The 24,432-nt window shown below is 36.9% G+C and overlaps 1 protein-coding gene and 1 long non-coding RNA gene across 2 annotated transcripts in view; one reads left to right on the forward strand and one right to left on the reverse strand.

Annotated features, from left to right (window-relative positions):
* Positions 1-232: 232 nt before the first annotated feature.
* The window catches only part of ubald2 (UBA-like domain containing 2), a 28,623-nt gene continuing 4,423 nt past the window's right edge, over positions 233-24,432 (reverse strand). The window contains 2 exon segments of the mRNA NM_001020768.1: positions 233-1,062; positions 8,773-8,826. Coding sequence (NP_001018604.1) covers positions 718-1,062; positions 8,773-8,826 — 399 coding nt within the window. The 3' untranslated portion in view covers positions 233-717.
* On the forward strand, positions 18,329-23,997 carry LOC147846133 (uncharacterized). Its single transcript, XR_015481516.1, has 3 exons — positions 18,329-20,201; positions 20,508-20,668; positions 22,128-23,997. It is a non-coding gene; the product is annotated as an uncharacterized LOC147846133 (long non-coding RNA).

Here is a 24,432-nt window from a genome sequence, read left to right on the forward strand (position 1 = left end):
GAAATACATAGAAACCTCACAATTATCCTTTTTATTTGTTAAATCTAACGGCGGACACAAGCTCCAAAGTGTGCACACTAAAAGTCAGAAACTCCTCAAACTAAAATAAACGTTGCATTTATATTCATCATTACTGAAAAATAATAATAAAGAAACGACGAACAAACCAATTCTGACCAGGATTATTGCAAAACCTTCCTGGTTTATCCATTAATATCTAGATGGTTGTTTGTTTTGTCTTACGCTGGGTTGAGTTTAATCTGAACCATGATAATATCTCAGTCTGAGGACGTGCACACTAAAATAATGTGCATTTGGAGCAGATTAAAGTCCGTGATGAATCTGAAACAGCTCATCCTGGGATGCAGAACGGCACGACCACCAACGATAATGAAACAGAGTCTCGTCTGTCAGCAGTTTTATTGCGAGTGTGTGTTGCTGACAGCGCTGCAGACGACAAAACACACACATAAAAATCGTCCCGTCCGAATTTCCGTGGCTTTTAATCAGTGATGAAGAGCGAAACAAACACAGCCTCGTTATAAACTCCGTTCATAGTGGTTCCTCCCAGGACAGAAATCGAGATAAAAGAACAAAAATACACACGAGATCTCCAAAATCGAGATTGTTCGTTTAGAAAACAGACAAACCAGGTGTTCCCCCCCCCCCCGGTGGCCGTCGCAGAAGTCTCTGTTAAACGCTGAGCGAGGTTCGTCCTCATCTCTGACCATGCAGGGCTGAAATGACGGGAGTTTGCGGGCCGTTGGCGGGCTGTGAAACAGGTGGCCACGAGGGCGGCGGGTGCATGTGGTGGTGGTGATGGTGGAGTGTGTGATGTCCTGTCGGGGAGGACGGCGGGAGCCACACGGGCTGCTGGTTTGGGGGCGAGGAGGCCCAGAAGGAGGCGTGAGGAGGTGAACAGGCCATAGACACCTGCGCTGAGGAGCCTCCGCCCGCAGACACGCCTCCGCCCGGGCACTCGGACGCTCGCAGCTTGGAGAACATCGTGATGGCGTCCGGGAAGTTGGGCGGGGTGGCTGGAGTGTTGCGTGGAGTGCACATCTGAACACACAACAGATAAATAAAACCAGGAATCATTACAATCGGTGTCATTTAGGGATGAGTCGTTCATTTTGAGTGAATCTTTCTACTGACTCGAGATCGAGGAGTCCTCTCAGGTCATTTTTCAAGTCTTCTATCAGGTTTGAGATGTTTGTACATCATGTGAAAGACAAAGGACAATCATATGCCGGAAAACAAACATTCGATCCGTTCATTTCTCGAGTCTCATGCTGAACATGATGAACTAAAGACTCAAAACCCAAGATTTAAATGGTGAGCTGATCATTTTGGCTTGGATTCTGTTCATTGGTTAAGCTTATATGGGACTGTGTGTGTCATACGAACGACTGACTAGGCCCACCCAGAATCTGCGCGCATTCTGTTTATTTACTTGAGTAAATGTGTGTAAATCTATATCTATTAAGTTTGTAATTAATGTCAGTATTATTATTGACTAATGTGAAAATGTTCGTCTGATTTATGTACATTACAGTTTGTACGGTCATATTTTCTGTCTTTTACTAGATATATTATAAGACAAACTTGCTTTATTTACCACATAAAAGCGGATCTAATTAGATTTGCATATTAAACATTATATAAAAAGATATTATTTTTTATTTCATATATTAAGGCACAGGTGTCAAACTCAGTTCCAAAAGGGCCGCAGCTCTGCACAGTTTAGTTCCAACCCTAATTAAACACACCTGATCAAACTAATTGAGTGCTTCAGGCTTGTTTGAAACCTACAGGTAGGTGTGTTGGAGCAGGGTTGGAACTAAACTGTGCAGGGCTTCGGCCCTCCAAGGATTGAGTTTGACACCCCTGTATTAAGGTTTTAGTTATGATACTTGCAAAATAATTCTGCAGAATTTTTCACCAAAATTCTCCGCAGAAATATCAAAAAAACGTCCGCAGATTCCGTCTGAATGACTCAATATTTAAGATGTGAGAAGAGTTGATTATAGACCAAACACCAGGCAAACAATCAACGATTATTCTCTCTGTCTTCTAGCATTCTACTGTAGTTCTGACTTGTTTGTAGATGATCAGCGTTTGGGCTCGCTGTAGAGGAGTTTGCAAGCGACTCGTAACATTTTAAATGATATTTTGGCAAATTGAACAAAATGACTGAAAAGGATTCGTTCACCTGAATGAACGAGACTCAAATCTGTAAAATGATCCAAACTTCCCATCAGTTCATGTGATGAAAGGAATATTTTCCAAGTCAATAGTTTGTCCGAACCATTCTTAATAACGACACCTGAAATGTGTATTTGAGAAATGGTTTCTATTTCTCACACTAAACCACAGCATAAAATACAATAACAATGATCCCCTCAGGTACTGATTATGGGTTTATTCAGTGTTAAGTGAGACCAGGCAAACAATCAAAAAACTTTCTCTCTGTTTTCTAGCATTCTACTGCAGTTCTGACTTGTTTGTAGTTGATCAATGTTTGGGCTAGCTGAAGAGGAGTTTTAAATTAGCCATAATATTTTAATGATATTTTGGCAAAATGAACATAATGACTCGAAAAAAGATTCTCGCTAAACGAGACTCAAAGGTTTGAATCCGTAAAATGATCCGAACTTCCCATCGCTTCATGTGATGAAAGGAATATTTTCCGTGTTAAAGGTTTGTCCGAACCATTCATAACAGCGACACCTGAAATGTCTATTTGAGAAATGGTTTCTATTTCTCACACTAAACCACAGCATAAACTACAATAACAATGATCCCCTCAGGTACTGATTATGGGTTTATTCAGTGTTAAACGAGACCAGGTAAACAATCAATGAGTATTCTCTCTGTCTTCTAGCATTGTACTGTAGCTCTGACTAGTTTGTAGTTGATCAGTGTTTGGGCTAGCTGAAGATGAGTTTGGAAGCAACTCGTAACATTTTTAAGATATTTTGGCAAATTGAACAAAATGACTCGAACCTTTGAGTCTCGTTTATCCAGTTTCGGGTCAGTAAAGTGATTTGATCTTCCCATCAGTTCATGTGATAAAAGGAAATTTTTCCATGTCAATAGTTTGTCTGAACCATTCATAACAGCGACACCTGAAATGTCTATTTGAGAAATGGTTTCTATTTCTCGCACTAATCAACAGCATAATCTACGATAACAATGATCCCCTCAGGTACTGATTATGGGCTTATTCAGTGTTAAACGAGACCAGGTAAACAATCAATGATTATTCTCTCTGTCTTATGGCATTCTGGTGTAGTTATGACTTTTCACAACAGCAAGAAGGTCGCTGGTTTGAGTCCCGGCTGGGTCAGTTGGTATTTCTGTGTGGATTTTGCGTTTTTCGGGTGCTCCAGTTTCCCCCACAGTCCAAACACATGCGCTATAGAGGAACTAATGTACAATATTGGCTGTATTGTATGAGTGTGCGTGTGAATGAGTGTGTATGGGTGTTTACCAGTACTGGGTTGCAGCTGGAAGGGCATCCACTGTGTAAAACACATACTGGAATAATTGACGGTTCATTCCGCTGTGGCGACCACTGATAAATAAATAAATTAAGCCGAAGGAAAATGAATGAATGAAAAGGAAACCTTGTGCTAGTTATTAGCAGCAGAAATAAATCATAATTTCATTTGACGTGACATTTAACCTCACGACCCCTCGAGTCACTGAAAATAGCCTGTAGAAGGTGTGTGTTACAGTACATGAACGATACACTGACGGAAAACACGCGTCGAGTCAGGTTAGGTCGGTCGTTAAACCACACACACACACACACACACACACACACACACACACACACACGAAAGCAGGAGTTCAGTGTGTTATGAAGGAAAAGTAGGACGCAACATCAAGAGCAGCTCCAGATCCTGATCACAACTCCTTTAATAAAGCCACACACATGCGCACACACACACACAGAGAGACAGATCAGGTGACTGACACGAGAGCAGGAAGGGTTTGTCATCAGGAGTTTGTAGGGTTTCACACACACATGCAAGTAGGTCAGTGTGACATTAGTGTGGACAAACACTGAAAGGTCACATCTTCACTAGCGAAAAAAAAGACAACAAGTGCAGGAAGATTTCAACCATGCAAAATATATCAAATTAAGATATTCAGCTGAAGTCAGAATTATTCACCCTCCTGTATACTCCTTTCATCCCCAATTTCTGTTTGACAGAGAGATTTTGTTCAACACAGTCCTAATCATAATAGTGTTAATAACTCATTATTAATGACTGATTCATTTTCTCTTTGCCATGATGACAGCACGTAATATTAGACTAGATATTTAGCTTAGTGACATTTAAAAGCTTCACTAGGGTGATTAGGGTAAAGTTAGGGTAATTAGGCAAGTCATTGAATAACAGTGGTTTGCTCTGGAGACAATCCAACACTAAGATGGGCTAACAATATTGAGCTTAAAACGGCTTTAAAACCATTAAAATCTGCTTTTATTCTAGCCTAAAAAAAACAAATAAGACTTTCTCCAGAAGAACAAATATTATAGGAGACACTGTGAAAAACTCCTTGCTAATTGAGAAATATTACAAACAGAAATAGTATAGCCTGTATAAATAGTGCCAATAATTTTGCCCTCAACTGTATAAATTCTGTGAATATTCAACAAAATGAATGATAAATTGACAGCCCTTTACTTCCCAGACTATATTATCTGGCATTTGTAACTTTGTACTTCTACGTTTCTTGCAGAAACAACTGGTGAAAGCATCTTTCGTCCGGAACGCATGCAAAGCACTGCATTTTCCAGTCTGAGTAAAATATTAATATTTGTTATATTCTATATATACTCTCTACCTGACAGAAGTCTTGTCGCCTATCTAAGTTATACACACATATATATATATATATATATATATATATATATATATATATATATATATATATATATATATGAGCAATTCCAGCGTTATGGATGTGACATTTGCAGTAAAAACTCAACACATAAATTGACAGAGAAAGTATATGTTAACATTATATTGAAAAATTTAATTATATTTTCTAAAGCAACTAGCCACAGAGTTATGGGAGCAGAAAAATATCAATCTGTAAACGTGTTTTGTACTTTAAATGAGGAAAATAAGCATGCGTTATGGATGTGACAAAAAAAGTCTGCGAGTTTACAGTATACAACACACTTTGTAGAAATTATGTGAATTAAACTGCACAACCCAAAAGAAATAATGCTAATCAAAAGGATTAGAGTCGGCTCTCTATAAAACAAAATTGCTTGGTTTTATTTTATTTAATATTTTCACATTTCTGAGGAAAAAGTGTCGTTATGGATGTGACATCTCTCTGTTATGGATGTGACGCATGTGAAATTACCATTTGTGTGACTTTGGTAAATCAAATAGAATAGTTTGAAAACATTGACAGATGCATTTTTGAGTATTTTTAAAGTACTGTAAAATACTTGCTTACACAAAAAACCCAGAAATGGTTTCCGTATTTTGGTAAAAACGAAAAAAAATTTCATGGCAAGGTTGACATTTGCACGGAATTGCTCATATATATATATATATATATATATATATATATATATATATATATATATATATATATATATATATATATCTTACATTTCATTAAAAATCAAAATATTGTCCTTTTTTCCTTCTAAGTAAATGACAATAAGTCAGAATAAATGGATCGAAACAAAAACTTTGCTACTGCTGTCTAAAAATAGATATAAAAATTAAACGAAAGTATGGCATTTTTTGTCATTTTATGCAAGTAAAATAATTTTAAAAGACATTTTATTTTGTATACTGAAAGAGATGACATTAGCGTACATAATAAAGTTTAGTTTTGACTCAAACACAACTATAAATCATGAAAAGAGGTGCCTCATTCTCATAGCTGTAAATAACTAGCGACAAATAAACACGTATTTTCAAAAGAAACAACAATTTGGATCATTTAATAATTTTCCTTCGACTTATTTCAGAAGTCTTCACAGTGGAATGAATCGCCAACTATTGCAGCATTTGTTTTATGCAGAAGATGCCCTTCCAGCATTGGGAAACAGCCATACACACTCAGACACTACAGCCAATTTAGTTCATCAATTCCCCAATAGCGCATGTGTTTGGACTTGTGGATGAAACCGGAGGACCAGGAGGAAACCCACGCGAACACTGGGAGAACATGCAAACTCCACACTGAAATCCTTCTTGCTGTGAGGCAACAGCGCTAACCGCTGAGCCACCATGTGACGATTTTTATAAAAGCATAAATGTAAACAAAAGAACTGTGTGTTTAAGGTAGAAAATAAGCATCTGTGATTCCTTTATGTAGTGTGGAGAGTAAAACGGACGTGACTCATGCGCATGTACATCTGCGGCCCTCAGGAAATGGGTCCCGTGTGTTTATAAACGTCTCTTTGTGTTGACTGCATCTGTATCACTCACACACCAACCCCCTCTCATCCAATCAGACTCTGCTCTCAGCTCAGCTCCGCCCCTTTGCCCATATATGGCTCACAGCTGCATGATGTAATGGCTGCTCTCGAAATAAAAACAAACACAGATCGACTTCCTGCCTCTGCCTTTCTCAAACACACTCCCTTTTCCCATGCAGCCAGATTACACACACACACTGATGCAGGCACACACTTGTCGTGGGTGTAGGCTGATGTTGATGTTTTAAAATGCAGAATCATATCGCAGCATGTCTTGTGAGACTGGTTTAGAGAAGGAAAACTGCTTGCATAACCCTCGGCAGACTGAACAACAGCACTTGTAGGTCTGGCTTTTATATATATATATATATATATATAATTTTTTTTTCTCCAGAGGAAACGGCATGGCTCATGTTTGAGCCGTCTGATGAGGCTCAGAAACAGCTGCATGTATGTAAACAGACCCTAAAATCACTTCATCAAGACCCAGACCGCATGACTTATCAAATGTTTGACAGCGGAGTAAAATCTGCCTTTTTAAAAACATTGTTTCCCTCAAGATAGTTTCCCTTTTTTCTGCAACAAACATTAAGTATAAATCGACATCAGCGACAATACATAATTATTTATTATATATATATATATATATATATATATATATATATATATATATATATATATATATATATATGTATGTATATATATATATATAATAAATAATTATGTATTGTCGCTGATGTCGATTTATACTTAATGTTTGTTGCAGAAAAAAGGGAAATATGTGTTTATATGTGTTTATATATATATTTATATATTAATTAGTTAAAAAATATTAACATACAAATCTGAAATGGTTTAATATTTACTTTTGATTACAATTCAACCATTTCTGAAGGATTCGCTTTAAATAAATAAGTTAATAAATAAGTAAATAATTGAGCAATTAAAAAGGGTAAATAAAAAAGTAAATAAATATGTAAATAAGCAAATAAATAAGCAATTCAATAGGTAAACAAAAAAGTAAATAAATACGTAAATAATTAAGCAAACAAATAAGTAAATAATTGAGCAAATAAACAGGTAAACAAAAAAAGCTAATAAATAAGTGAATCAATAGGTAAATAAAGTAAATAAATAAGCAAATAAATAGGCAAATAAAGTACATAAGCAAATAAATAGGTAAATAAAGTAAATAAAAAACAAATAACTAGGTAAATAAATAAAAAATAAAATAAAAAATAAAGTTAATAGATAAGTATAAATAAATACGTAAATAAAAAAGCAAATAAATAAGTAAATAAATAGGTAAATAAAGTAAATAAGCACATAAATAGGTAAATAAAGTAAATAAATAGGTAAATAAAGTAAATAAATAAGCAAATAAGCAAATAAATAAGCAAAAAGATAGGTAAATAAAGTAAATAAGCAAATAAATAGGTAAATAAATATAAATAAATACATAAATGAAAAAAGCTAATAACTAAGTAAATAACTAAATAAATAGGTAAATAAAGTAAATAAATAAGCAAATAAATAGATAAAAAAGTTAATATATAAATATATAAATAAATACATAAATAAAAAAAGCTAATTAATAAGTAAATAAGCAAATAAATAGGTAAATAAAGAAAATAAATAAGCAAATAAATAGGCAAATAAAAGTTAATAAATAAAAATATATACATAAATAATAATACATTATTAATACATAATACATAAATAAAAAAATCTAATAAATAAGTAAATAAATAAGTAAATAAGCAAATAAATACAGTTAATGAACAGTTTCTGTGTTTTCTTCATGTATTTACAGTTGTGAATTGCATTATGGGCTGTTGATCTCTGCTGTCCACTTTCGATATTGTATAATCAACTCTACAGTTTAACAAAGGGATGTTTATTGAGATTTTATTACTTTGAAATAACATAATGTACAATATATCGAGAACAATATACAGTTTATTACAAAGTTTTTATAGTGTAATATACAACACCAAGCCAGACAATATAGCACTGCAAACTATTACAAATGTGCATAAGTCACTTTTTTTTTTTAGCTTTTCAAGGTTAAAAGTTGTTAAAAGAAAGATCAAAATCCCATAATGCAATTCAAAAGCATAAATAAACTAACAAAAACATAAACATGAACCACAAAACTGACAGTGCAGGAAGCCCTGAGTAGCATGAAGTGTGTATTTGAGGCTCTTCAGGAAGTGCGCCCCCTCATTATTCTCTCAGATGCTATGTTTGATCACAATGACAGGATGCAGAACGCGCCACTCTTTCTCCATGTTCAATGCACTTACCATCTGGTGATGACTGGGGATGTTAGCCTCCTGGAAAAACGAGCTCAGGGCCGTCTGCGGGGAAACACAGACAGAGAGAAAAATCAGTGATGTGACGAAAAAAATTCATCTCATATCCGGATATAGTGCTCAGCATAAATGAGTGCACTTCCGTTTGAACATATATACTTTTATCCAATTCTCAGTGAATATAGACGATCATTTATGGTGCATTTAAACATATTGAACATACTTAGGAATAGAAACATATTAAGTTATTGCGAAAATAAATCAATTATAAACTACAAAATGTCAAAAGTATTTCATATCGTTAATGCTTGTCTTGATTTTTGCCGTTTACTAAAACAGCCTATTTTTCTACAATCTTCAGTTTTTTGTTTTAGTTCGATTTATTCCAGTTTTGTTTTTGATACCGAGTAATCTAATGTATACGCAAATATATATTACCATATTTATAACGATTCTGTAAATTCAATGAATTAGTAGTCAATATATCTTGAGCACATGTAAAGGACTTTGCTTTTTTACATTGTAATGTATATACCAAGCGGCAACCTCCCACTCTCCCTCGTGAAGCAAACACAGAAGTAACATAAACTGCAATTCATCGACTGGCCACTGGGGGCTGGCTCCAGGAAATCCAGATGTTCACTGACTGCAATGCTAAATTAGCCAATTTTACAGCTGATAAAAACATGTTTACAGCCTGCAACAAATGATGGTTTTGGTGCATATAGCCAGGGCTTGACATTAACTTTTTTGATCACCATCTACTGTGGCTAGATCCTTATTAGCCACTTGCTATTTTCTCTAGCCACAATTTTGTTGTTGGGAAAATCTATTTTATATGCATAAATTTGAATTTGGCATGGGTTGTGGCATGCTAAAATACTTCATTTAGATTTTGTGGTTTTTCCATTTGCCTTCTCGTTCATTTAACTGTTTTTGGTTTGAGCTTACTCAATGAGCATGAGCAAATGGGTTGTTTTCATAAAAAAAGTGTCGCAGTTAGTTTTCTTTTACAGGACTTTTCAGGGGTCAACACAATAAGGATTTACCTCCGGCCACACCAGACTAATTATTTCCTTGCCAAAAGTTTTAAATAATGTGTAAAAACAAGCAAAATACGGCTGTATACATACACTTTTTATTCAACAAAACAGCTGACATTTCAAAAATATATATTCTCACGCATCTAAAACCATGCACAGTGATCTGTTCTGGCTCAAGAGCCCAGATCACTAATTCAGCATACAACAACGTATTAAAGCAATATTATTGTGAAGGATGATTATTTAATTATATTAACAAAAATAACAGCAAGCAAAAGAAAGCGGATAAAAAACGTTCTGTGCGATAATGAAAGAATGATGTTACACGGTTAATGTTAGGCCAATTAATAATCTGTTCAAACAATGGTTAAAGCGAAAGTGGCAACAACTGCTGCTTACAAGGAATCTCAAGCTCTTGAAGGACTGTGAGTGCACAAGCATCGCACTAATTTCATTTCCAGGTACAGTTGTTTTGAGTAAGGAAACGGCACTTTTAAACACATGCGCGCATGAAATCATCTGTGCGCGCAACACTAAAGACACTAAATCACATTTGTACGCATATAGACAAACGGTCATAAACTAACAGTCTAATCTGTAGTGACGACGAGCCAGCACTGGCAATTTTAAAATGAGTTTTAGCAAGTCATAGCTAATATTACCCTTCATGACAACTGTGAGTGGGTGAATTTTTTTAATAACTCATCCGTTCTGTTTATATTAAGTTATATTAAGTCTGCATAATTAAGGATGTGGCCACTTGAGTGACACCTCAGCTGATTCCGGCTGATAAGCCGCTGAACTTGGTGTATATATATATATATATATATATATATATATATATATATATATATATATATATATATATATACACAGGGTTCAACGCTAGGGATTTTTTTCTTCTGGCCCGATCGGGCAAGTTGTTCAGATTTTTACTTGCCCTGCCAAAATTTTCTCTGGCCCCACCAAAAAAAAGAAGTTAGCAATTTAGTTATCCAGCATAACTTTTCTTTAAATACAACTGACAATTTAAAAATGATTTAATTTAAATACAATACTGATTAGATTAATTAAAGTGAATTGTTTAATGTGTGGTTTAGTTTAATTATTTAGTTGACAATTTTATGTTTTTTGTTTGTTTAAAATCCACCAAAATTCCTAATTTTATAAGCCGGCTCATTACATCAGTCAATAATACTGTCAGTATTTTTATTATTTATTTATTTGTAAATCTTAATTTAAAATGCATTTCACTTCTTGTTCTTGCTTGATCCATCAACATAACAATCATATTAGCTGCACGAATCGCGCTTACTGGGCAAACAAGTTCTGAAACAAACATTTGGGCATGAAAGCACGCAATTGACAAACAGTCGCAGCCAAATTAAACTTTAGTGACAAAGCAGCACTGGCCCCTATTGGGCCAGTAACCATTCTGTATACTGTCCCGAGCGTCTTGCACACTGGCCCCGGGCCAGCGGGCAGTCCTTATTGTTGAGCCCTGATATATATATATATATATATATATATATATATATATATATATATATATATATTGTATTTTTGTGTTGTATTATGTGGCTTTACACAGTCAGTTGCCTTTTGGAATTATTTCCTACAATTATCAGATGATATGGCATGCTGTGTGCACTTAATTGTGAAACCATAAACATTATCCTTTAGTCTAAATTATTTGCACTCCTCTAAATATTTCCCAAATGATGTTTAACAGATTCAGGATTTTCTCAAAGTATTTCCTATATTTTTTTTCTTCTGAAAAAAATCTTCTTGGTTTTATTTTGGCTAGAATAAAAGCAGTTTTTAATTGTTTTAAAGCCATTTTAAGGTCAATATTATAAGCCCCCTTAAGCAATATTAGTTTTGACTTGTCTCCAGAACAAACCACTGTTATACAATGACTTGCCTAATTACCCTAACTTTACCCGAATTACCCTAGTGAAGCCTTTAAATGTCACTTTAAGCTGAACACTAGTGTTTTGAAGAATATCTAGTCTAATATTATGTACTGTCATCATTGCAAAGAGAAAATAAATCAGTTATTACAAACGAGTTATTAAAACTATTATGATAAAAAAAATGTGCTGAAAAAAAACTTGTCTGTTAAACAGAAATTAGGGGTAAACATATACAGGAGGGCGAATAATTCTGACTTCAGCTGTATTTGGTCATATCACACAGTCCTAAAGTGATCTGCTTTAGAAACGTCGCTCTTTCCTCCCTCCTCCCGGTGTGTAGTGACTGCGGGTCAATCAGTTCAAGAGCTCTGTGATCCCAAAAAGAGTTCCTAAAGCGTCACACGCAATCTGTCAGATCTCTAGGAGCTACTGCATTATACGGGCTCAGAGATAAGAGTAAAAAAAATAAACATGAACCGAGTTAAATACAAGCAACACTACTGCTCACTGCTTAAACAGTGCAGTCCTCTGTAGCACACCCTCGTGTTGTCTGTAATAGTGTTGTCCCGGTGCTGACATTTAAAACCGTCCATTTCCCGCAAACCTTTAAGTGCCGCTGAGCATGTTCTTAAACACTTTTGAATCTATCAGGTAACGTGTCACAGCGTCAGTACACTTCAATCTTTCGCTTTCACACTTGTACTTAGTCAGTTTAGTGTAAACCTCAGATGCTGTCGGTTGTGCACCTTTTTTACTAACCAAGTTTGTGGACGCCATTATACAGACACAGATCACTCTGCCTATTCATGCCAGAGTTCTGCGGAGAATGTGACTGACAGGTTTGTGCCTTATCTTTATTTATTTATGATTTAGTTATGGGTAAAACAAAGAGCATGCGGGTCAGGTAGGTGAAATGGTAGGCTGCAAATAATTAATTCCTTATCAATGAATAATTGAGCTCAGTGAATAATTAATTCACTGCCGCCTACGACCATTGTCCATCGCAATGCTTCATATTAGACATCGTACGATGCCAAATTGGTCGATAATTAATACGTTATTAAAATCAGTGACAACTGAAGCATCAATAAATTACAGAATTTTGACTTTTTGGTTGAATTATACCTTTAAATGTCACCTATTATGCCCCTTTTACAAGATGTAAAATGTGTCTCTGATGTCTCAAGTGTCTCCTGTGATTTAGGGGTGGGGTGAGGGCAATAAAATATACGGTTTGGACAGTATAAAATGAATGGAAACCTATGTAATGTCCCCACTTTTCACAAAAACAAACGTGTGTGTGTGTGTAGTTTCAGCTCAAAATACCTCAATGTAAAAATATAAAATTGTTCATACCTCTCTGAATCTGACCCATTTAGGCTTTGATCTTAACTGTGTCATTTTGGTGGCTGTCGCTTTAAATGCAAATGAGACTGTCCTCTTTTCGGAAGAGGGCGGAGCTACAAATGCCTGTGTGTCAGCATGTGGCAGATTCAAAAACAAGACTAACGTCCTATGCTAATGAGGGAGAGATTGTGAATAATGGGCAGGGCTTTCCCCCTCTGATGACATCATAGAAAGAATAATATCAGTCAAAGTGTTTCTGCAGGCTGTTTTTATCAAGTCTGATTAAAAATATCAAATTCAATACATTTTGGTCATTACAAGCTGGTTATACTCGCACACCGCTGCCACACAAATGTGTTTAAATAAAAAGTGATTCAATAAAAGTGATTTTTGCCTCATACATGCCCTTTTAAAGTCTCTTTTTATCATCACTCAGCTGAAAGTGACTGAAAGTTGACATCAATACATCCATGTTGTGATTATAGGTCTGTTTTCAATAGTCAGCGACCTTCAGAGGAGCACGCTTTAGCACTAGCAGTCTATCTTCTTAAAACAAACAATATGTTTTGGCGCTGATTCACATGCTCAGAGAGTCCCTGACCTGGCCTTTAAACCAAAATATTGCTCAACAACATGAGTGTCTGGCCTTCGCGTCTGGTAACACTTCTCCTCTTCCCCCTTCCCCCCTTTAAAAATGGCTCTCTTTCTCCGTTTTCTGTTTAACAACAGCCCTGGCCGGTGCAGGAATGTCTGCGGCTTGACGTGACACACATATCAAGATGAACTCGCCAATCCGCCATTGTTTCCGCTGCTACACAACCACAGAGTTCTTTGTCATCAAATCTTCAGCATCCCTCCCCCCGAACGCCGCCGTGTGTGTACGGAGATTGTTCTCGTTTAAAGAGCACCACTATTGCTCATTTCCTACTGCAAACACACACACACACACGGTTATGACTCTAAACAATCCTCGCTTGTAGCACAGAGCATCTGCATTGTATTAGCGCTGGCACTCGATGCTAAAAGGAGGATTCCTCGATGTGCAAACCTGGCATCCGCACTCACAGCGAGTGGTGAACGGCTCACAGACAGAACAGTGATCCTTGCGTATTGGATTTAGGGATTTAAACATTAAATATCACTAATTATTCATTGATTTTGTCTTAATTCTTTCTGATGTAGTTGTCTAAGCAGTACAGCCAAACTAATTGAACACTTTACAAAGTAACAACAATAAAAAAAGAGAATGCTAGACATATAAAGGACACCTATTACAAGATCACGATTATAGAGTGTGTAGTTTCAGCTTAAAATAACACCCAAATAATGTTTTATAACTCTCTGAAACTGCCTCTTTTAAGCTGATACTAATTGTGGCGTTTAGGTTAGAGGTGCTCCGATCATTATTTTGGGGGCCGATCACCAATTACCGATCTTTTGAAGCCATATCGGTCGATACGGATCACCGATAATAGGGTCTAACTGAAGCCTTTTATTAAATAGGGCTGCACGATTAATCGGAAAAACATCACAATCTCGATTTGACCCCACACACGATCTTAATCCAGCTTTTCTACGATTCAGCCGATTATTTCAAGGTCAGGAGAGAAGCAAGACAGTCACACAAGTCTTCACAGCAACATTGACACCTTCGAATGGCAGTTAAACTCTGCTGCTGTTTTGGGATTTCCGCCTGGATTTTGCCGACCCAAATTTAAACGCTTCCCAAATCCACATGCAGAGGTGTAAATGCAAACATTTGGTATCATTTATAAAGAAAACCCTTTGAATTTTCATTAAACACTATTGCAAGTGTTTAAAATATCTGTATATGTCGTCTGTGTTATAATAAACACCAGCGCTTTTTATATTTGTTTTTTTATAAACTCAAATTTGAAAGTGTACCTTTTAGGTTGTGTGTGGTCTAGCGTGCTGTAATTAATGTTGGTGGTTCCTGCACATGTCTGTAATCATAGGAAAAAAGTAAAAAGTCTCCACCATAATCTATGCTAAAGATATTGTAATCCAACTGATGAGAGGTGCTGTACAAGCCACAGGGAGCGATCATTGTGTTCATATTTCACTATTCTTTTGTTTGATCAAACATAATTCACTGTGTTTGGACCACGTCAGACATATAAAAGGATTACTTATGCACATCACCTCAAAAACAGAGGAGAAATGGCGCTGGAGCGCAAAGCATAAGGTAAGAGATGACAGCTGTCTGTGCTATCTGGGGCTGCTTATTGATCATAAATGTATTGTTTTCTCTTCTGCGCCATGGAAACACCGCGATTCATTCGGCAACTGTTTGACGTGAATACAATTCAGTAAAAAGAACGCTAGAGCCGTATGAGCACCGGCAAGAGCTTTCATTTGAGCTATAACTTGTACATGTGTCATATGAAAAAATATGAAAATGAACCAATGTAAAATACCCTGCTCGAGTATCCAAAATACTGTAAGTGTAAATAACTTCTGTACAGTAGAATAAAAACCAAAGTGATGCATATGTGCATAAAATATAGATTCTACACTTTTAAACGAAACCACTTACGAGGGTCTGGTGCAATGCTAGTTCTTTACCGGGTCCGCAAAGTTTAACTGGTTAAAATAAAAACTAAATTTCAAATTTGCCTGGTGTTTTTTATTCATAACTGTGGAACAATACCTTGTGTGTATATTTAGAGTGAAATTAAGTTGATATAAATAATATGCTTTGCTGGTATGAATGTTAATAGTGTCTGTCATGTTGTACAACGCAAGTAGGCTACTTAGAATTATTTGACAATGTCATCACTGGCAACGCAAACGAACTGGAAACTTGGTTTATATGTGTTGATATCAAGTGACGTGACAGGTGCAGATGTCGATTGTAAATGACGTCACTTGCATAGGAAGCGTGGGTGATTGAGCGTGCAAGTACGAGAGTGCAAGCCTGAAGATGCGAGTTCAACTCTGCAGCCAGACCCTTCTCTTAAAATGGGTTTAAAACAATTAAAAACTGATTTTATTCTGGCAGAAATAAAACCAATAAGACTTTCTCCAGATGAACAAAAAATATTATGGGAAATACTGTGCAAAAATTCCAGAATCTGTTCAACATCGATTGAGAAATCTAAAAAAAAAAATTCACAGAAAAATTTGTAATTCTTCAACTGTATACATTGCAGCCAGACGGTGACATCCAAGCTCTCAGAGCAAGCTGCAGATTTCTGCTTCTCCGGTGGGAATAAACGAGTACAGAACAAGCGCACAGAGAGCCATCTCACCAACACGCATCACGCTCACAATAAAACCAGGTCAGACGTGTGCAGATCGAACAGAGATAAACGGAGACTCCACACAGAAGCTGCTAGAGCGTTTCAAACTCGATTTGCTCTGTATTGTGGACGCTGCTCTGAGAACACCCCATTTGTTGCCGTTTTCACCCTTTCTTTGATGGCCAGGTCTGAAGCACTCAGCTTATGCACGCTGTAGTGTCTGGTTCCGAACTGCAGTATGTTTGTAAATAAGACTGTGGGTACTAGCGACAGGTGTTTACCTCAGTAGCTAGGTAACTGCTCAGGAGGAGATGGCGTCAGCGTCACTGTTTTATTCATGTTATCTTGCTTTATTTTTACCACTACAAAAGCATGAACTGAAAATGATGACGCTTTCTAAGGGTGCTTTCACATCTGTAGTTCTCTTCATTTGGCCTGGACCAATGGCAGTAAAGGATACATTGTAGCATTGTCTGCCGTCTTTGGGTCGTTTTCACACCACACTGCTGGCTTTGGTCCGAACCAGTTGAAACGAACCAAAATGCAGTCATCTGACAAAATCCACATCTCTCATTGGCCAGATGTTGTTAAACATAAATCATAAACTGCTTATTGATTGGTCAGAATTTACGTGCAGGAAAATGCCATTGAACTCCCGCAGGTAAACAAAACCGGCAGACACAAAATGTCGTTTTTACTCTGGAGGGACGACTGCGCTGACTGATTGTATGCCTGCTTAAGACAAACTATACATTTCAAGAATGAAGTGCGGCTGGAAAACAGTGTTTAATGCATCGCTCGTCACTTCAGCAGGAGGCGTGAATTAATTTAGCTAAACTGTGACATGCTCATCTTGCGGAAATATTACCAACGATCCATCAGGTAATGTTTTCCCTCTCTCTGTTGGTAAAGCGCTGTCAACAAATATTTTTCCTCCATATCCCATAATGCACAGCGCATCGGCCTACGGCAGCTGGATTAGTCCAAAAGGCGCAGTACTTTTTGTGGTTGGACCTGTTTTAATACGGATCATATTCTCACGACAAACGAACCGCTCCAGGGTTCGTTTAAAAACGTAGCGAGATCACCTTTTCAAGCGGGTCTCGGTACGCTTATTTGGTCCGCTTTTGGTGCGTACTCGAGTACGATTGCTGCATTCTCACCTGCCCAAACCAACCGCACCAAAAGAGAAAATGAACTCTAGTGCGATTCAATCAAACTAAATAAAACAGGTGTGAAAGCACCCTAAAAGTTAAAGAAGTGAAGTGGTTTAGAAAATTAACAGATGTAATTCTCCATTCATTTTCTCTATAGAGTAATTGATTGTTAATGAAAGCTTAACTGATTAAGCCTTTTGTTCGCAGTATTTTACCTTATTTCACAGTTACTTGCCATGCAGCATTTAGCAAACCGCTTAGTTTTTCGTGATTCCGCGATCGCTAAATCCAACGCAGAAAAACAACAACATAAAGTTGCAAAATCTAAATTTAAACGCAAAATAATCAGCAAAAATGTAAATAATCTCATAAAACATCAAATTCCAAACCATAAAATCAATTTAGATTTATTTCAGTATACAAATAAATTGGTTTACGTGACTTATAGACATTGTATACAAAGCGCACGTGATTTATTTGAGTGTCTTTCGAAAAATGACATCTCACCTGCGCCTTCATAATCCAAACATTACATGAGAGTAGGGAGTAGATTAGACATCCTGTGGCGCGAATTGGGCACTTTGTATGTTTGACATGCTGCAAATTAAGTAGGAAACATCAAACAAACGGAGCACAAGCCATTGAAATGAATTGGTTTCTTACCGCCGCAATTTCTACGTACGAAAGTGCAAGCCATTGAAATGAATGGGTTTCACAGCACCACAATTTCCACGTAAGAAGCTGCTTCAAACCGATTCCACAGTGACTTAGGGGCGGTTCACACAGAATGTGTTTTTCCTTTCCTTTCCTTTTCTATTTTTATGTAATGTAAACACACATTTGAAAGAAATGAGACCATAACGTCTTTTAAAGTGCTGTCGACTATTTTTCAGACATCGTGTGAAATTAAATGAACTTCAGTTGTCACACACGGCAGAGCTCATCACTGTCCGTCTCACAGCAGTGGACCAATCGGAACAGCTCGGAGGTGGGACAAGCATTATAAGTTTCTCTTTTCAATTGCTTAAAGGCTTTTTGCCCTCGTGCTTACGTTGCACTTTTAAAACTATTTCCAAGTGTTGCGTCTTGCGTTTTTAAAACCAAAGATGCTTTCGGTGTGAAAACCTGTCCTAGAGCTAGAGGAAGAGTGAAACCAATGTGCTGAACCTTGCTGGACATGGCATTTGTGACAAACCACTGGTCAACCAATGGATATTACTACAGCGTGTAAGCCTTAGCTGTCTAAGGCTGCTCTGCACTCTTGATGTTTTCACAGAATGAGATCAGAAGGTTAAGAGCAGACCTTTCTGACCTCTTCATCTGTCACCGAAGCTATACATCGTATAAGAGCTATAGAGATCCAAAGAAAGCACTTGTCCTAGACCTGCACTTGGTACCGTCAATCAAGCTGGTAATACTAGTGAAAGAAAGAGAGATCGTGCTAGACCACCTGTTCAAACTACAGCAACCACAACAGGCATGGGGGGAAAGCATCTAGACACTGCGGATACTTCAGGATAAACCCAGCTTAATGGAGAACGTCTATGCTGAGAATGTAAACAAAGGACTATCTGTTAGCGAAGGTGTGGCTGACTTTCTTTATTTCACAACCAAAAACAAAAAAGGCCAGTAGAAATTGCATAACCCTGGTGCGGCAACAGTTATGACAACACCAGTGTGCACTGACAAACAAGAGAAGTATAGTATTTATACTATGCATGTGGTGAAACTGAATATTCCCCACTGTATAGCAGATGACATTAACCAGAAGATCGACTACAGTGGATACTGCACCATAAGGCGGCGGAAGTGGAATTGTAAATGCCAGTGCAAGGATGCAACTGACGCTGTGGGTCACATGACAATGACAACATGACAAATGTAGTATGTCTGAATTGCATTCATACCGCAAATATTCTTGTGTTTCACTTGTATTTCATTTTTTTCCCCCCTGGAACCAGTGTTACTAGATTAGTAAATGTGCTCTGTATGATTAACTTAGCAGAGCCCCAGATCACAACATATTAAAATGCATATGCGAATAGGAATTTAATGCGCATAATTTAAATAGAATGAGGACACAAATTCTTACAAGCTAACGATTCTGTTGAAATGAAGGTGGCGTAAGTATTCTTGCAGCTGGTGCCAATATTTAGCACTACAGTTTATAAAAAACAAGGGAATTAATTACTGAAATGTTAGTATAATCTACTGAATTGAGGGAACAAATTAAGTCTGCATAATTATTCGATTCATCTCCCAAACAAAAAAGTTTAAATCCAATTTAAATGACAAGTTAGAGAAACATATGGTCATGTGACAAAACAGTATCTGTTTAATATCTTTATCAAACAAGACCATCACCATCATATATACTAGAGATTAGAGTTGGGTGATGTCGACCAATTTGGCATCGTACGATGTCTAATGTGAAACATCGCGATGGACAATAGCATCGTCATCATAAGCGGTGGTGAATGAATTACTCATGAATAGTTAATTGATTCATAACTAATTAATTATTTGTAGCCTACCGTTTCAACTACCTGACCTGCATGATCTTTGTTTTACCCATAAACAAATCATAAATAAATAAAGATATAAAGATAAGTTGCACACAAATTACCACCTGTCAATCACTTTTTCCGCAGGAGGTCGGTCGGTAAAAAAGGTGCACAACCAACAGTATCTGAGGTTTTCACTGAAATTACTAAGTACAAGTGTGAAAGACTGAAGCAGCGTACTGATGTTGTGACACGCTACCTGATAGATTCAAAAGACCGAAGAGTTGTTGGATAGAGACAATTAAAGATCAATTAAATATCACATTTAACAACTATAGTGCGACGCGATCCAACGGTACATGCTTCATAAACTGTCCGACGTGCACTGCTCTCTGGAGCTCAGAGGAGCGCAGTGTGTGTGTGTGTGTGTGTGGTCACGTGATCTGCGTTTTCAGAGGATGGAGGGCTGTTCAGAAATGCTAGGTAAAACACGCAGTGGATGTGGATCATTTTCTTTCTAAAATGCCATTTCAATACTAAGACGTATTAGTGTAAACGGGCCATCGCCGATGGCATCGTCTCTCGGGCCAACCCTACTAGAGATGTACAATAAATCGAAAACTTTTCGAATGCAATGAACTAAATTACATTTAAAGAGCCCATATTATGGGTTTTTGAAAATTCCCCTCCATGTAGTGTGTAACACAGCTCTAAGTGAAGTGAAGTATCCAGCTAAGGCTTAAATCTGTAAGAATACAGTGTTTAAAACTGTTGATTCATCTATAAAAGAGTCGAATCATAGTGCTTCAAACGAGTCGCCTTGATACCGACTCATTAGGTGTTTCGCCATGACGTACGAACGAAACAAAGTTTTTCACGTGCACGCGCAAACCCGGGAGATTTCAAACCTGAGGCCCCGCCCTCTGACGCAGTAACCCAGACACACACACACACACACCCACAAACACACGCACACCCACAAACACACGCACACAAACATGCCGGTCGATTGAAGTCACACTGCAGATGGATATTATATTGAGTCTCTACCCAAAGATGAAACATCAGCATTATAGCCAAGCAGTTGGAAACTTCTGGAAGCTACATGCTACAAAGAATACTTCATCTGAGTTTGTTAAAGGAAGGATCAGTAAAGAGTAACTGATGGACGTCAGGATGGGTTTCTTCCTACATTTCTCAAGTGTAAGTACGTGCGGTTAAAGTTGTTGCCTCGTTTACTCTAGCTTGCAAATGTATTTAGTTGTGATTTGTTACTTGTAACCGCGAGTACTGTATCAGGTTAACTGGATATATTATCTTATCGCGTGCAAAGTCACGTTAAAAACGCGACGCGTGCTGTTTGTTTATGGAGCTCCGTGCTAGAGTTCTGCTCCCGCGATTTATTCGGAAATGTATTCCCGCGCCGCAGAAATCTGGCGCGGGGAGAGAGAGAGAGAGCGAGAGAGAGAGCGAACGAACGAACGAGCTTTGTGTACTTTGTGCTGTGTGTGTGTTTTGATACAGACAGCTTGGCTGTCTGGACTGTATACTGGGTGATATTTGGTTGTGTTCTCCGCTCTAGCGGGACCGGGCGCGGCGGGCAGAAAACGGAGCGGGTTCTCAGGCTAAAACCTGGCGGGTGCGGGCTGAAGCGGGAGCGTTGTCATCCGGAGGTGTGTGTGTGTTTTTGTGTGTGTGTGGTATGGCGAGTACACGACTGTCTCCTTCGTTCGGTTATCCGTGGCACTATCCACTCGCCATAGTGTGGCAGCTAAAGTCCACTTCTACACTATCGAGCGTGTATGAACTGTGATTACTTTTTAAATTGCTGATTAGCTATTGGCCATTTCCCTCTCTGACTGAAGGCAGTCGACCAATCGCGACAGACTGTCATCGGCCCAATCAGCGCAGATTAGCTTCGCGCTAAGGAGGGGTTTGGGAACAAATGAATCACTGGACGATTCATACAGGAGTCGCTGGGATAATTAGATAAAAATAAATGCAGATTATAAGACCATGAAAGTGTTTTTTGACCTTGCATGCATATTAGACTGTTGTTGGAGACCCTTACAACCAAGATATGACCTTATTTCATGTATAATATGGGCTCTTTAAGTGCCAAGAATTTGTGTGCTACAGCCCAGCAAGAAGGGCTGCACGATATTGAACAAATCTAACATTGCGACATTTTGTTTTTCTTCGATATTTATTGCGATATGAATACAATTTCATCATATGGCTTAAATAGCTCGTTTATGGAAAGATGTCATTTATTTTGATTGATTGGGGTGATTTTGTGAAGGTATAAATGACGTATAAAACAGGGATAAACAGGGCGCATATGTGCCCGAATTGTTATCTATGCGACCTCAAAATATATTTGGGAGCATTTGTGCGAGTGCATAAAATTGTAAACACAAAATTGCTTGGTTTAAGGCATAGGTTGATAGTCTAGTTTTGGTCTATTTTTAGATGTCTATTAGATTTTCACTGACAGCCCAAATTTAGCCTCGCTTTAGCCAGGCCATCTATGTTTAGATGTCTATTAGACGTCTATTAAACACAAAATTGCTTGGTGAGAGGCATAGGTTGGTTATCCAATTCTGACCAATCAGTGAACATCTAATAGACATCAAAGAAAAGCCCAAAACTAGACTAGTCATCCAATACAAAAAAATAAATAAATGTACGACTACATATGTGAAGTTTGTCTAATCTGTATTTGATGACTAGTCTAGTTTTGGTCTATTTTTGGATGCCTATTAGATTTTCACTAAAAGCCCTATTTCAGCCTTTAGCCTCTACATTTAGATGTCTATTAGACGTCTAAACACAAAATTGCTTGGTGAAAGGCATAAGTTAGTTATCCAAGTCTGACCAATCAGATTGGGTCTTTATTGTCTTTTTACTTGTTTTAAAGTCTTAATATTTCCGTCTTGATGTATTTTTTTTATTATTATTTGATGAGCTCTGAAAATATATATACACAACCTGATTATTTTAGCGTTATCATAATATTATATTTATTTAGTAACTGCTGATGAAATAGCATTTTGCAAGTTAGTATTATGGTAAAAAAAATATATCATTATTGCAATATATTTTCCCTATATCGTGTAGCTCTATTTATTTAAAAACAGCCCGTACTTCAGTCCAGACATAGCCTGTTGTGGCCAGTGTAAACTTTACTTACTAGGGTTGAGAATGGATGTGTACATGCATGTGTATTTTATAAACAACACACACACATAAACTAGTCAAACCAGTGTGCGCCCTGTACCCAACCACTGGACCGTTTCAAACATTCAACACAGAAACCACAACAACAAGCCCTTCACGTGAGCGGAAGTGAATGATTAAAAAGTGTACTTGTGTTCATTTCGCCAAATTTTCACAAGGGAATGCAAATAAAAAATGGTTTCCCACTCTGTATGCGTGTGTGCATGTGTGTGATGGTGTTGAAACACTGCTGATGAGATCGTCTCTAAGGCACGTCCGTTTGTGGCAAACACTTCCTCCTTACAGGAAACACTCAAAACAACCACACCACATGTCAAAATGTACTCTGCCGTGAAACTAGATTAGAATTATTAATAAAGATATGAACCATTTCTGCTATTACTGTTTGGCAATAGTCTGATATATCTGTGATGCAAACCCCTCTTTAAGTAATATACAAGACAATGGTTATGTCTAGCCATATCTAATCAGTAGAGCATGGCGCTAGGCTAGCAACCCCAAGGTCATGTGTCTAAATCCCAAGAATTTGACTTACAAAGTGTATATGCCGACTTTGGAGCAAGACATATCCATCAAATTTAAACGTGTATTTTTCCATTAATACATAGTTTTCCATCATCTCGTCATCAGCTATTCAACACACTAAGGTTGCAGTTTCCGTTTCCAAAGTTTATAATCTGATCAAATTAAATAAATAGAAAACACTGCGCATAACAAATGCATACATGTAAAATATATACACCTTCAGATCACTCTATCTTTCACTATACCCATTTATCCATTCATTCATTATCCATGACATGTCTACAACACAAGGGTCATGGGTTTGATTCCCCAGGAGTTTGACTTACCAAATATACAAGCTGAATTTGGAATAAAATAAAAGCATCTGTCAAACTGATAAATACATATACATTATATATACATATATGTGTATATATATATATATATATATATATATATATATATATATATATATATATATATATATATATATATATATATATATATATATATATATATATATACATACATATATATATATATACATATACATATATATATATATACATATACATATATATATATATATATATATATATATATATATATATATATATATATATATATATATATATATATATATATATACACACACACACACATATATATATATATAT

Source organism: Danio rerio, chromosome 3, assembly GCF_052040795.2.
Source record: "Danio rerio strain M-AB ecotype USA chromosome 3, GRCz13ab, whole genome shotgun sequence".
NCBI classification, from domain to species: Eukaryota; Metazoa; Chordata; class Actinopteri; order Cypriniformes; family Danionidae; genus Danio; species Danio rerio.